The 16,693-nt window shown below is 29.3% G+C and overlaps 1 protein-coding gene across 1 annotated transcript; it reads left to right on the top strand.

Moving 5' to 3' along the window:
* The first annotated feature begins 8,062 nt into the window (after positions 1-8,062).
* Positions 8,063-15,804, top strand: LOC113381096 (kinesin-related protein 4-like). Its single transcript, XM_026620078.1, has 9 exons — positions 8,063-8,335; positions 10,276-10,484; positions 10,600-10,779; positions 12,662-12,781; positions 12,873-12,981; positions 13,079-13,233; positions 13,298-13,392; positions 13,466-13,645; positions 15,571-15,804. The coding sequence occupies exons 1-8, from the start codon at positions 8,212-8,214 to the stop codon at positions 13,635-13,637; spliced, it is 1,164 nt and encodes a 387-aa protein (XP_026475863.1). The 5' UTR covers positions 8,063-8,211; the 3' UTR covers positions 13,638-13,645; positions 15,571-15,804.
* Positions 15,805-16,693: the final 889 nt, after the last annotated feature.

Below are 16,693 nucleotides of genomic sequence, written 5' to 3'. Positions count from 1 at the left end.
AGGAGGGCCAGAAAACGACAGAAATTATAAAATTTGAATCACCATGTAGAAGAATAACAAAATTGGATTTTGTCTTTAATTTTCATTTTTCTCCGTTTTTTGCGGTTTGACTCTTAATTTTGATTTTACAATACTATCCTTAGTAAGGGCCGTGCCTGGCACCGCACGCAGGCAGCCGCTTTTTGAGGCGGCCAAATCAAACATAAAACAAAATAAAAGGCGGCCAAAACGAAAAGCAGTCGTAATAAGAAGCGGTCGTGTTAAAAGTTCACTGAAAAAAGGCAGCCAAGTAAGAAGACTGCTGAAATAAAAAGCGGCCAAATATAAAAAACGAAAACGAATTAAAAGGAGCCTATTGAAGATTTTGTTTCCAATTTATTCATAAGTATAAAAACTTGATGCAAGTGGCACTTTGTCTTGAAACAAATTGCAAGAACTCTCCAACATGTGTAAATAATCGAATTAACTATAAGAAATATATTAATTTATGTATGTTTTGCAATATGAAAAACTAATGCAGATTATTCAATTTTGTACAAATTTTCCGAACATATTAGTTATAATTTTTACAAATGTTTTAAAAATTACACATTATTGATCGAATAACAAACACGTGTCTAATACCTACAGGAAGTATTTTCTAAAAACGCGGCCAATGAATCCGACCTTTAATTAATTTTTATAATTAAACCACTCGTTGCGTGCCTCTAATATTGCAGTATGTTCATTAAGAACTCTTTTGCTGTACAAAGTTTAATCAAAATTGTAATAAAATTATAAGCAATAACTAAGAAACCAATCTTTTTCAAAAACCAATCAGTACGATACTCAAATGATATCTTTGTAAGAGTTTTTGAATTTTCAAAACCGGTTCGCAAATTTTATTAAATATAATGCGGACGAAAAATTTGACACTTTGTTGATAATTCTAAAGAAACGGCACGACCGATCGTGAGACAAAACTACTCCGCACGAGTGTTTATTGTATTTAATTTTCAAACCAATTGCCAATTTTTAAGAAATTATCGACTGAAGGTACAATTTTCACTCACGTCTAAAAAGAACTGCAAATTTTTTCAAACTTTGATCATTTTTTAAAAAATTAAGACGCTATCACTCCTTATCGAGTTACATCAAATGGTTTTTAAATTTTTGAAATAGAATTAACCGTTTTCGAGAAAACGGCGGCAAAAAGTCAAAGATCGTCTCATATACACACATATTTTTTTCAGCCTCAAACGATTCAGAATTACTTAAAACGTCAAGAAAACATAAGAAAACATAAAATTAACAAGTCGAGATTTTTTTCGAGAGAACGTACACTTTTTCGGGATGTTAACAATTAAATAATTAAAATTTGATACTTTCTATCATATAATTTCGAAGAGCGATCATATATATAGGCATGGCCCTGTCTTTAGTTCAAGTATTTAACTTATGAATGAACTCAATATAAGAAAACACTAATTATCACAAACTATCGTAATAATAATAATAAATGGTTGTTTACCCGAAGGCAGTATTGAGGTGCCAGATCACCACAAATGAATAAATCCCCTTTTCTCCCTTATTTATTGTTATCATTACCATTATTCACGTTTTTACACACTATTATGCATTTTTTCCAAACTTCTGATTCCACGGTTCCTTGTCCTGTGCTTTGGATTACAGTTTCCTGTATTTTCTCTTTTTGCGTGAGTTATCAATCATCTGCCTTCTTCTTCTTACCAGTCTTTTTAGTCTATCTATTTTACCTGTGATGACATCGTGTAGAAGCCACTCTTCTCGCAGTATGGGTCCCATCAAATTTTCTTTCCTTTTCATCTTTGCCCACTCTTCTTAGTACTTTTAGATTTGTTGTTGTTATCTTGTCTGTCGACTTTATTTCCATTATTCGTCTGTATCTCTCCAGTGCAGTATCTACCTCGGGTCATGCTTCCCAAGTACTTGAAATGATCCACATTTTCCAATTCTCGAATTTGTACCATTATACTCAGGAGCCCGTCTTGTTTCGATATTCTCAGCAGTTTGATGTTGATGTTGATCTACATTCCGTATCCTCTACCCTATTGTGGTTAGCGCCTTGCTCATTCTGTTTTTTTTTATCTCTCAAGCGCATATTTAAACTTCAAAAAAAAAGGTTTAAGAATATTTTTATCTCTTGCTTCTTTATCATATTATAAAAATATTTTTTGATGATTTAGTGATTTTTTGGTAGAAAATTAAAGATTTTTTTTTCATGAAACTAAATTAATTTTTATGAACCAATTTTTTTCATCATTAAGCAACAATATTATCCTACTTTCTTAAACTTCTGGTTTTTATTAGCAAAAACTGAATTAGGTACAATTTGACACTATCGTTATTATTGAATTTTTTACCATTCAAGGAGTTTTGTAAAGATCGTAATACAAAATAATAAGAGGGTGCAAGTTTAGGACTGCATGGTGGATATGGCAAAATATCCCAACCAAGTTTCAATAAATTTGGTTGGTAATAACAGTTCAAAGTAAACAATTTGTTTTTAATCAAATTCAACGATTAGACGATTAGAGCGTTTATCATTTTTGAGTGGAAAATTATGGCAACAAAATTTGGCAATCCAATTAAAAAACAGCTCATAACTTTTTGTGAAATTAAGATGCTTCATTATTTTTGCAAAAATAAAGAAGCAAAATATGACAAAAAATCGATTTGGATTTCTATTTTGCAATAAACGCCAAACAAAATCTACGCATTGGAAAAAACTCTTTTTCACTGATGAACATCGAAACTGTCTACTATGCATTAACACGTTTATTTTATATTTAGACTACGTCAGCAATCCTGAAAATTGATTGAAAATTTAACTGCAACCTAATACCTAATAGTTATTATTATTGTCATATTTTACTATTGTGATGATTAGGTATAATATATATATATATATATATATATATATATATATATATATATACGGTTCAGTTGTAAGATATCTATATATATTCGGGTCAGTGCTTATTAAAAAGAAACACAAAGTTATGTTTATTTTTTTAGCTCAATCTAAAAAAAACTAAAATTAAATATAATCAACAATCATGTTAGAGCTTTCAATAGTGAAATCATTACTATTGTTAAATCATTTACTGTCTTATGACAGAAAATATGATAAGTAATTTGTCGTGTGCTTAGATTATTGGCTTCGCATTATATTTTTCAATTTAGTTTGTCGCGAAAAATATCGATCACCCCTGATGCTTATCATTCAGAGAACTAAGTGTTCTAAAACTAGGAAGGTGATTTCATTAATAGTTTTGAGAAGTTGAACTTGGTATAGACAATAGCCCCAAAGTCTTTTACAAAAGTAACTATGTTTATTATTTGTTTTTTTCTTTGGTTTTAAAACTTGTTGAATTGAATTATGGAACGCATTTTAAATTCAACGTCAATAATCTATAATTTTACACCAGTTACTTAATTAGGCTTTAAAGTTATTTATTTTTGCTTGAAATTGAAGGAATAGATAGTAATAGCTTGGTGCCAGGTCCGAACTATAATATAGATGCATAGGAACCTTTCAACCAAGCTCTTGGAGCTACTGGCAGGTCACCATCGAGGTGTGTGGTCTGGCGTTGTCCTGATGAAAAACAATTCTTCTTCTGCGCCAAGCTGCCGTTTCTGGCCAATTATTATTCTCAGAACGTTCAATGTGATCGTAAATTATTTAGTTAAAAGTTTCCTTGTTAGAGCAGCATCATTGTGAATAATTACCTGCCAATTCCATCCAAATGCCAATCCTAGATAAGCCACGTTTCCACCGACTTGCCGCGATTCGATTGGAATAGTTTCGCTTTTCTTGTAATTGATCCACTTTTTATCACCAGTCACCAACCGCTTAAAAAATGAAACGATATTTCTTGTGATTTAACAGTGAGAGTATTGTAACAGTAGATTTTCGTGTGACACCCATAACATCGAGCCTTATTCAAATGGTGCCAAACGGTTTTGTGTGCAGTCTTTAACTCTATGGCATTAAATCGAATTATTATTCTCAGAACGTTCAATTGTTGATCGTAAATTATTTAGTTAAAAGTTTTCCTTGTTAGAGCAGCATCATTGTGAATAATTACCTGCCAATTCCATCAAATGCCAATCCTAGATAAGCCACCGTTTCCACCGACTTGCCGCGATTCGATTGGAATAGTTTTCGCTTTTCTTGTAATTGATCCACTTTTTATCACCAGTCACCAACCGCTTAAAAAATGAAACGATTTTCTTTGTGATTTAACAGTGAGAGTATTTAACAGTAGATTTTCGTGTGACACCCATAACATCGAGCCTTATTCAAATGGTGCCAAACGGTTTTGTGTGCAGTCTTTAACTCTATGGCCATTAAAATCGACTTACATGATTGTGGGACTATATTATTTTGTCGACGTTTTCGACAATTTGAGTGCGGATGCGTCTTGATATCGAAATTATCCGAATGAACCGACGACATCAAAATTGCGCATAATGGACTGTTATAGTATCAGGACAGTAAACACTGTTCATATTTTCGGTCGCCTAGCTTGCGTTTTTGCCTTTATCAAATAGAAAGATAAAATAGAGCGTATTTCCCTTTGCTAGTGTTCATTTTTGACGCGCGCTCAAACAAAACTAAATCAATCATTTACAAAACTGGCAAAAAATATTTTTCAGTATTAAATCTCATCTTCCTAGCGCCGCTTACTCAATTGGAATTATACACTGAGATACAGATAATTAAGACCATCTATTGCAAAACTAGTGGGCATGGCATCGTGCCTTAAGGCAAATTGCTGGAACTTTCCGTGCCAAAATTTTTATAAAAGCTTTAAAATTTTTCTTAAGGGGGGGACTGCTTTAAAGGCTTCAAAAATCGCTTTTTTTGAGAAATTTTTAGGAAAGGAACTAAATATTTAATTGTAACGAAACTTTCAGGTTTTATTCTTATATATTTAACATTCTTCTCATTTTTTTCATTAAAATATAGTCATAATATGCCGGGTACAAGCATTTTGCCGATGCGCCACGAGCGTGCAAATGTCATTTGCCGGGAAAGATGCAGGTCACAATTTCCATTCGAAACAAAAAATCAAGACAAATTTATATAATATTTCCAAAATATAGATTCTAGTTGAACCTGAAAAATCCAGAAAAAAAGAGAAATTCACTCATTTTTCGCTTGAAAAAAAAAATCATGTTCTTTGACACAAATTTCACATTAGATTGTTTAAAAGTGGGTTAATTATAACTTTTTAAGATTTTTTAGGTTTAACTAAAAAAGAATTTAATTCTGAATACAAACAATTTTGTCTCGTTTCGATAGGACGTTTAGTTTTTTTCTCAATTAGGAAGAGTGCCAATTAGGAAGAATCGAAAAAATTAAAAACCGAGAAAATCGCGCGGCGAAGTTTTAGTTCTTCTCATAGTCAACCCTCTGTTAACACGGCACTCTGGGTACACGGTTCCCATACTACGCGGAGCTAAAAATCCGACATCTCCACGACTACACGGACTTCCTATTACACGGCTTTTGTACAACAGCCCATAAGTTTCTTGAGCAACCTATGAGTGATTCTAGGAACTTGATATCAAAAGGAAACTTGATAGGTTTTAAGGTAAGTTTTGTTATCGACTTTTATCTTTTAGACATGCCTGATTATATAATAGCTGACTTCTGCGTCACGCCAATTTTTGAATAAGGTGTCTATGTCATTACATTTTATTTTGTTCGTATTACTCCTACTTCAAGTTGTATTCCTTGGTCTCCATACACCACGATAAAATTAGATAAAAATGGGGCGATTTGTACTAACCCTGAGTCTCTCATAGCACGATTCCCATAAAATTATATAAGTTTCCATTAAACGCACTGCGAATTAGCCTGAATTGTATTTTAAATACGAGTTTTTATATAACGGTCCCATACTGCACGGTACGCACTTGCCGCGTTAACGGAGGGTTAACTGTGCATGCTTGACGCTTGCTCACTTTTTCTTCTGTAATTCCGAAATTAATTTGAATTTGTTTCTTAAATTATAGGAATATATTCTTGGCCAGTTTTGAAAGACATTTTTGTAAAAAAATCGCCTTTTTCAAGCCTCTAAAGCAGGCTCCCCCTTAAACTTTGAAAAATAAAATAGATTTTTGAGTTTTGACATTTTTGAAAAATTTGATTTTTAAAACGTGTACATAAAACTTTTTATAATTTTCATTTTCAATATTTTTGCGATTACCCTACGAGAAGTTAATAAATGACTTCTTTTTACTTTACTTAATATCTTTTTATTATAGTTATTCATTAACACTAGATATACCAGCCATTTGAATATACCTATTTTTACCAATGCCAGCCAAAATGACTGGTACTGGTCTCTAGAAATCATGCTTTGTGACTTTAAGTTGAACAAAACTAATGACAGCAGTTAAATAAACTTATAGATATTGTCAAATAATAAAATAAATTAATTTTTAATAGTTTATATAGTTTTTTAGTCCAATACTCAATAAAAGGGTCCGGCAGCTCCCACTTGTTTGCGCATAAAGTTACACCTAACGCGGTGTTTTTAGGTTTTAATTTCAATGCCATATGAATAATTGTAAAACTAGAGGGGCACATGGCATCGTGCCTTAACGCTGGAACTTCCCGTACCAAAAGTTATTATTTTTTAAAAACGATTAACATTTTTGAAACAATTTTACTTCGAAAAAATTAGATTTTTGACTATTTTTGACAAAAAATTACTTTTTTTGAAAAAAAAAATTTATTGAAAAAAAAATGTTTTCTTTATTTTGACATATTTTGGAAATTCTGAACTTTTTTTCAAAGCAATCGTACTGCTTTAACTGCATAGAGACGAAATGTCAAAGCGCGTAAACGACGCGTCGCCGTCTAACGGATGAACATTGGTACGGAACCCATAGGAACGTAAATAAAATTTATACTTATTGTTAAAATCTCTATAAAATATCTGATAATTTGGTGTGCATATGTCTAATGATCATTTTTAACCGCCAAATGGCATTTTCTTTACTTTCTTCATTAGATTTCCGAAACCGCTAGATCTGCCTTCATAAAAATTTGATCAATTTTTCATCTTGTCAATGCAAGTAAAATGCTTTTTGAATTATTAAAATCGGACGCTCGTGTGCACGAATCGTGTGTGTGTGCGTGCGGATACAAAATTTCGTCGACGATTTCGGGAACACCGATCAACCGATTTGAATAATTCAAAAAACATTCCATTTGTATTGATAATGGGTCGTGCTGATTAGTTTTTGGTGAAGGCAGGTCTAGCCGTTTTGAAGATACGGAGCAAAAAGTGCCGCAAACGGTAACCCAGTTTTTAAGAGAACGGAGCGCTTAATTTTAATAATTCAAATAACATTTTACTTGTATTGAAGGCAATTCTAGCGATTTCGATAAAAAGATCCTCTAAAAAAAGTTAAAAAAAAAACGCCATTTGGCAGTCAAAAATGATCATTAGACATATGCACATCAAATTCTCAGATATTTCATACAGATTTTAATAATAAGAATAAATTTTGTTCACATTTCTATGAGTTCCGTACCAATTGGTACGGAAATATCGAAGCGATAAACATTAATGTTTATCGCTCCGATATTTCGTCTCTATGCAGTTAAAGCAGTATGATTGCTTTAAAAAAAAGATCTGAATTTCCAAAATATTTCAAAATAAAGAAAGAAAGTTATTTATTCTATAAAGTAAATTTTTGTCAAAAATTTATAGTTTCTCAAAAATCTATTTTTTTCAAAGTATTTTTTTTTAAATGTAAATCTTTTCTAAAAAAATAATAATTTTTGGTACGGAAAGTTCCAGCAATTTGCCTTAAGGCACGATGCCATGCGCGCTACTAGTTTTTCGTTTTTTGGCGCCATTATTTGCACAAAACTACCGTCAGGGGCGCCAGTGCTTCTATTTTCTACGTCTGCACTGACCTGACATCTCTGCTTTGTGTGTCAACGACAAAGTGTCACATAGCACAAGTGACAGTGACAGTTGTTCGTTATTGTTGACGATGTCGTAGGAATGTATTATTCATATTTATATGTTTTATAAATTCATATTTTTATTTTATCAGTATTTGTTGTGAAAATTCGAAAATGGATTATAAATACATTTATCTGTTAGTATTAGAATAAGATCAAAGTTTAGCGAATAAATCTGCGTAACATTTGTATCCGCAATGGAATTGCAATCTGTTCCTGAAAATACAAATTCTACTTCATTCAAACATGATTTGATTAAGTCGGAAAATGGTTTGGAGAAGCTTGAAATACATTCCGTAAATATTAACAACGAAAATGCAGGTATCATGAATCATTTTATGTTTAAGTAAAGATCAATACATAAAACTTTTGGTTTAAAAAATCGAATATCCACATACGATTATAACTAGCGCCTTTTCTGTAGTATTTTAAAAAATAATATTATCTATTTAATAAGTATATATTATATTCTAATTACATATTAAATGTTTAATACTGAAAATTAGAGAGAATCCCGAAAAAAATTCTTAAATATTTAATAAAAAAAATTAACAGATACCATGAATAAAAACTTCCTTGTCAATATTTAGTAGTTTTATCATGTCATTTAACAATTATTTCTTCAATTATATCAAATGTTAATAAAATAAATTAAGTACATAAGGTAAATGTACTATATTACATCAAAGTGAAAAATGTAAAAGATTTGTTAAAAATGGATAATTTAATTGTAAGAAATTTAGAACATCGTATTACATTGTAGACTTTCATTTGTAGAAATTGTCGGTGCTTTTCCTAAAGACAAACCTTGAGTTTGTCTTTGATTTTGTGTTAAAAATGGGCTCCTGACATAATTCCGTAACCGCTGCACACAATTTAATTATATTCAATTAATTGATAATACAACAATAATTTATCTATTTATTTATTATTTATTTATTTATTTATTCAACGCCCAAGGCAATAATACAATATAATTACATTTTAAAGAGTACAAATTATAAACTAAAGATAATATGTGAGATAAATTGAGTATTAAGAGTTCATAGATAGCTTGATATATACATATTAGATATATACATAACACTTAATATTATATAACTATACATAACTACAAATATATAACATCAAATAAAAACTAATAAAATTAAACATTTAATTAACTATAAATCACTACTTAAGTCAGTCATTTAAGGATAATTTTTCTGGCTTGATTTTTCATATTTGTCACCGACAGGCCAAAGATATCAATCTCAGAAGCAAATTCATTTATTATTTTTGATATTTTGAACATGAGTGCGCGTGAAACAAATTTGGTTTTAACTGAAGGTATTTCCAAAGTTCTGTTATTACGTAACTTAATGTTTGGTTAGTATGCACATCATCGAAATAAACAGGTGTTTCTGAAATCCTAATTAAAAAAAAAAAAACTTATAAATTAATCTTACTTTACTAGCATACTCTATCAATTCGTATTTCTTAATTTTAGTACTTACTGTAATTATCTCAAACATTACTCTAGAACTGAAGGAACTTCTGAATTTCTGAATTGAATAATAATTGAATTTTACATCTAAAAATGTAGTTTACACATATATTTTCTTAAACTATATAGACAAATATTATAACAACTATCTTTCTATTATAATAATCAACCCAAAAAATGGTTAGTAATTTTAAATGGAAAATTAGTGGCAAAATTTGCAGAGTTCTAGTCGTTCAACCACAAAATCGTAGGTTTAATTCCACGTTTTGAACAACCTGTGTCAAGCAATAGTGATATCTATTTTCTATTATAATAGATTTACTTGTTTCAGAAGTCAATTACTTAGTAATAAAAAAAGTGAGCATAATTTAGAATTAATTAAAATATTATTTCAATTATCATTCGAAGTTCTTTGTTTAGATTATGTTCAATCTAAATTTATTTAGTCTGTATGCAAAACCATTTTTATTTGTTTTTTATTCTTATCAAATTTGTTATTTTGATCAAAAAGGATTTTTTGGTTGATTTATATTGTTAAAACATTGTTTACAAGTTATAGTTGTATAGATTTTTCTTAATAATTTAAATATGTGTTTTATATAGTCATATATGCTTAACAAGTTATATCAGATGCTGAATAATTTTAATAAGTGATATTTATTATTACTAATAAACAAATACTTTTATTTGTGAAACTTATCATGTTACAAGTTTTATTATCATAAATTTTTAAACATACAATTATTAACAAACTAATAATTTTACATATGTCTAGAGAAAGGTACATCAATTGAATCTGCAAATGGCGAAAAGGAAGATGTACCAGACGAGAATTTACATACAATATGCATACAAAATTGCCAGAAGTTAGAAAGTGAATTGGATACTCAAAAGAAAGAGATTAAAAAATTAAAGGATGATTCAGTTATTGCAGAAGCTCTGTTTAAGGAGCAACAATATGAAATGGATATCAAAATTTCAAATGTACGGGACTTGATAATTTAATTTTATATTTTTATATTATATATTTGCAATTTAATTGTTAGGTTATTTCGATTTGTGAATTAACATTTTCTGATACTTAATGCATTATTTTTAGTTGCGGAAACGACTAGAGAAAGCTATCAAAGAAAAGGAAGAAGCCGTAGTTAGATTTGCAGTTAGTGAAAAATCAAATATAGATATTGACAAGTTAAAGAAGGAAAATGAAATACTAGAATCGAAATTGAAACGGACTTATAATGAAAAGACTCGAATTTGTTCATTGTTAGATGCAAAGGTATGCGCTGGATTGTAATTTAGATTTACAGTGGTACCCCGACTTACAAGCGGCCTGACATACGAGTGTTTTGAAATACGAGCCGCCAAAGTAGTGATTCGTTGTTTCCACATATGAGCAAAATTTGAGACACGGGCTTTGAGCAAGTAAGAGTTTTTTTGAAAAATGTTAATGACAATATGAAAATATGAAAAATTTTGTCAGTTGTAACAAAGATTAGTAATGATTTTCCTGCCACAGAAATAATTTGACTGTTTTATGATACCAATTTTTTTTATTGTCATTCATTTAAATTATGTACAAATATTAATTGTGTAGTAGCGACTTACCCATGCCAATATATCAATTTTTATTGTATAGTTATATATGTTGAGTTCTCGTTTTTGTACATTTACAAAATATTTACTTTTATAACCGTGGGTCCAAACAAAAAAATGATCATGTCTTTTGAATTAAAGTATGAAATTATTGGAAACTAGTTGGTATTAATATTTTGCTTTGAGGTAAGTTACATGAACTTCTCGATATGTGTAAATAATCGACTTAATGAATAAAAATAAATTAATTCATGAGTGATTAAAAGTATTACGAGTGGATTTGTTACACATAATTGAAAACGAATGAAGCCGTTAACTCGAAGTATTTTCTGAATGCGAATTTTCAAAAATCAACAATTTTTATAATTGAACCAGTTTTCGTAGGACTTTAATGGTTTAGTATGTTTATTAAGATCAGGTACTCTATCATTATACCAAGTAAATCTAATTTTAATTTTAACAAACGTCAAAAAAACTACTCATTTTCTCAAGCTTTGATAAATTTTTTAAATTAAACTACTTGTCGTAAGGCCGTAATATTTCAGTAAGTTCTATAAGACCATGATATATATCGCCAAAAAAGTTCCATAAAAATCGGCTTAAATTTTTTTTTTTCAACAGTTAATTACAAGAAAACGGCTCGGTGGATGAAAAATCTTTCACTTTTCTGCGATTTACAAAGAAACGGCTCAACCGATCGTAGTGCAAAACTCGATAGTCCTCATCGAGATACATCGAATGGCTTTTAAATTTTTAAAATCGGTCCAGCCGTTTTTGAGAAAACGTCGATTTACGGCAAAAAATCTGTTCACATACACACATATTTTTCACAAATTTGGTCTCATTCGATTCAGATTGGTTTAAAACGTCGAGAAAAAATAAAAATAGCGAATCGATTTTTTTGATGAAAACAAACTTCTCCTTCATGAAGTTAAATATGAGGATGATGAGAATGTACGAGCGTAACACTTCCTCATGGTTGATAAAGGATAGAATTCCAGCTGATGGCCTTACAATAATTTATAAGCAGTTTTCTAAGCTCTAAAAGATTGTGGATAAAAATGTCAAAAAAGTTGAAACAGTTTGAGTATGAGACCAACTCATTTTGAATGGAAAGGAAGAAACAATAATTATAACAGTAAATAGTAAATTTATATTTAATAATTAAAAAAACTTAACAATAAATACAGTAATGGAACGAATTAATGGCATTTTAATGTTTTTCTATGGGAAAAATTATTTTGAGATATGAACGAATCGACATATGAGCTTAGTTACAGAACAAATTAAACTTGTGTGTCGGGATACCACTGTACATAAGAAAACTGAATAATTTAGAATGCTGAATATTATGTATGTAAATTCAATATAAAATATTTAATATTGAAACATTATACAGAAATAATTGGGCATAGAAAAATTTATACAAGAAACAAATCATATGAAAATAAAATAACAGAAAAAAATTATACCTTGAAAAATAAAATGTTGAAGAAAAAAACAAGAAAATTATTAAAGAATTTATTCAAGTTGTGGATTAAATATTTAAATATCTTATTTTCCAGACACATGAGTTACTAAATGCAAACAAGGAAAAGGAACAAATTAAATTAGAATGTGGAATTTTACAGAATAAATTAAAAGCTGCATTAAATAGCTATAAACAAGAAGTCGAATCTCGAGTAGTAAGTTTAAAGATCAAATTAATTAATCATGTTTTATGTATTTATTGTTATATTACTATTATTAATTAACTTGATATTATTTTTTATGCAGGCTGTCGAAAAAAATTGTGGCCAATTACGTGCCCAGTTAGATAAACTACAGGAAAATATACAAAGTAATGAACAAGCTTCTCAAGACTCACAAAAATTAGTCTCAGTAGGTCAGTAGTGAACAACTGAGAATAATTTATAATATTAATTATAACGAATATTTAATATTTGTTGTTTCAAGAACTAATTTTTGCACAAATTTTATAGGAAAACTTCTAACAGAATCTCAGGCTCAATTAATTTTAGAAAGACACAAAAATAATGATCTCAATAGTAAATGCAATGAATTGCAATCACAACTTGCTCAAGTTACTTCTGATAATGAAAATGCTAAAAAGAGTATTGCTGAACTAACTCAAAGAGTAAGTTGGAAAATATAAATCTGATTTTTTTTTTTTACTAACCACATTTTTTTCATTGAAACAGATTACTGAATTGGAATTAGAAATAGAACAAAAGGAACTTAATTATCAAGAAACTAGAAGCAAAGAGTTAGAAATTGCACATAAGCAAATATTTGAGTAAGTAATACAAATATATATATTCCTTGTGTTTCAAATTCAATACTAAAAATCAATTCTTAAATTTCTTTAGAGCGCAGACTACTATCTTGAATAATGAACAAGAAATTGAAAAGTTTAAAACGCTATATGAAGAATTAACAACTGAATTAGCAGAAAGTCGTAAGAAAGAAGATGAAATGTTACAATTTACAAAATCAGTAACAGAAAAAATGTTGCACTTCAATCAAAATTTTCATCTTTAGAGGCTATGGTAAGAAATTTTTTTTATCTCTACATTTTGCAGATTGGATATTTGATTTTGTATTTTATAAATGTAATAATTTTAATTGAATTGATTTTACATTGTTAACATCCTAGAAGAAAAGTTTGTTTTCATAAAAATTCCAAATTGCTAATTTATATTTTCACGATTGTTTCAAGTCATTCTTAATCGTTTGAGATTATACTTGGTAAAAGTATGTGTGTGTGTATGTAAGTGAGCCGATTTTGACCTTTTGTCGATGTAGCATCAAAAACGGTTGAACCGATTTCAAAAATTTAAAAGCCATTTCAAAAAAAAAAATGTTCAAACTTTTAATTACTTTAAGGGGTTATATACACTTAGGATTTTCTAAAAATTTATTTTTTTTATTTTTTTCTCAATGTATATAAATTTAAGAATACACACAAAAAAGTTATATCATTCTAGTGAATATTTTCGCAAGTTACACGCAAATTTGAAAAGGAAAACACGGCTGAGACCGAAGAAAGTAGTTAGTGATCCAGCAAAAATATATAAAAAATAACAGGAAGACTTATTTACATGTAATTTTTGACAACAATTCACAAACATTTTTGACTGTTTAGTCGAATTAGTATTCTAAATTTTATAACAGTGTTTAAATCAATTTCTGAATATGTAAAATGTGAAATTTTTTTCGACCGGTTCGAAAACTGTGAAAAACGCTGCATACATAACCAACGGCATATTTAATGAAATAATGGAATCACTACTGAATTATATGAAGGCAATATAAATTACAATTTGGGCTCAATACGCATTCAAATGCCCAAAAAGAAGATAAACAGCGCGAGATAATTTTAGAGAGCACCCGAGATGAAAGAATGGCTCGCAGACAACACCAGCTCGAGTTATTAGAAGTTGCGAATCGGTGGAGGCTCCTTCATATGGCCCTGCAATAGGTGACACCATGGAAAATGAAAAAACAGTTTTTTTATACCATGCAATTGCTTTTCAAACTTTAAACGCGTTTTTCTCGAAATGGTGTTTTCAAAATCGGTGACCAATATAATTAGAAAACAGCTAATCCGATTAGCCTTACATTTTGACAGGATCTTCTTAAATATATTTTCTAGTGATTAACCGAAGATTTTTCCTCCGCAGATCGGCTGTTACTTTTTCTATATTAAATATTTTTACTTGTAATTATTTTAAAAATATAGCTGAAAGATGCCTTTATACGGGTATACATTTTTGTTGATTTAGAGACGATCGACCGAGTCTATTTTTTTAGAATAACCAAGGTAGTGCAAACTTTTTTGTTCACGTTCTCGTAAAAATATCAGAACCGATTTTAGAAATTCAAAAACTAGTCTAAAGATATCATTTGGGAAGACAGCTGCTTAGTATATGTCGATCGGGTCGTTACTTCTTAATTAAATGTTGAAAAACATTTTTTTTTCGATTTTTTAATGAAATTTATAACGGAGATAATAGTTTATGGTCTAAACACACACCCCAAAATACTCACCTACGTAAAGTGGTTGAATTATAAAATTATTATTATAAATTATAAAAGTTTGAATAATGAGCCGCGCTGTTATAACATAACAGTTTGTATAGGGGCACTATAATCGTTTCAATGCCACTTACAGCTGGTTTATTTTTGTATTTTATAAAATACCAAATAATAATTAAAAAAATAAAATAAAATTATTTAAATAATTAATATATAATGTTTATATGTAGTACTAAAATTTTTCTAAAGCACAAAATTGAATTGATTGATTCATAAAATTCAAATTACGTATAAAGTTAAAATTTATATATATATATATTATATAAAATATATATATATATATATATATATATATATATATATATATATATATATATATATATAAACTAGAAAGTTTGCATTGTGATTGTAATTTGATCCATTATTTTTTATTTAGGTATTAGGTCATTGCACTGAGAAAGATATGTTGAAATTAGCATTAAATGAACAAACACAGAAGATGACAGCTCTGCAAAAAGATCTGCTTAGCGAGCAAACTAAATATAAAAATGAGCGTGATGTTCTAGTCAGACATCTGGCGAGTAAAACTGAATCATTAGAAAAGATACAACTCAAATTAGCCGAATCTCAGGGCGAGGTGCAAGTTCTGAAGAGAAAACATTCCGCAGCAGTAGTAAAGGTTGATTTATATTTTATACTTATGCAAAATTCAGTCATTTATGTTTTTTCAATCAATCAGGGAATTCAAGTAAATTACATACTGCGGTACCCCCATTATAACAAGTATAAAGAAAGTAGGTACTCTGACTTTCGAGTGACCTGACATAGGTGTGTTTTGAGATAGCATTGGGCGAGTAAGAGTTTCTAGAAAAATATTAAGTTAGTTGTAACAATGATCTTCCTGTCTAGAATATTTTTTTATAATAGTAAATTATTTTATAGTCAGCCATTTCATTTATATGAAATAATAATTGTCTAGTAACAATCAACCTACATAAATAATTTTTGAGGCTTTTTGTACATCTACAAATATTTACTTTTATAACCATGAGTCCAAAAAAGGGCCTTGCCACTTGAATTAAAGTTGATAAGGGGTATATCTTCAACTGAGCTCCTTACAATTATTTATAAGCAGCTTTCGTAGCTCTAAATGTTTTTTTATTTTTTTTATTATCTCTTTTATTTACAACTGTCCAGTAAAGGACATTCAATAAATTTGATGAATTTACAATAGTCGGCCGAAAAGGGATATTGTATACTACAAGGGCATGTTGGGCCCATGAATACAATACAATAGTCGGCCGAAAAGGGACATTGTATACAAGGGCAACTATTTACTTATTAAAAAAAAGTTAAATATAAAAAATTATTTAAAAATAGTTAAAATAAAAATTACGCCTAAGAAGTTGCAACAGTTCGAGCATCAGAATAGCTTAAAGAAGAATGTTACTCATCACCACAATATCATGAATGATAATTATATTATCTAGTGGGTGTTATTGTGCCTTAAGGCAAATTGCCAGACCGTAATTAAACATTCGACAAATGAAAATATTCAA

Source organism: Ctenocephalides felis, unplaced genomic scaffold, assembly GCF_003426905.1.
Source record: "Ctenocephalides felis isolate EL2017-DRISC unplaced genomic scaffold, ASM342690v1 CF-g0.4_SCAFFOLD_02582, whole genome shotgun sequence".
Lineage (NCBI taxonomy): Eukaryota > Metazoa > Arthropoda > Insecta > Siphonaptera > Pulicidae > Ctenocephalides > Ctenocephalides felis.
The sequence above is the reverse complement of the archived record's forward strand: the minus strand, read 5'-3'. Positions and strand labels throughout refer to the sequence as shown.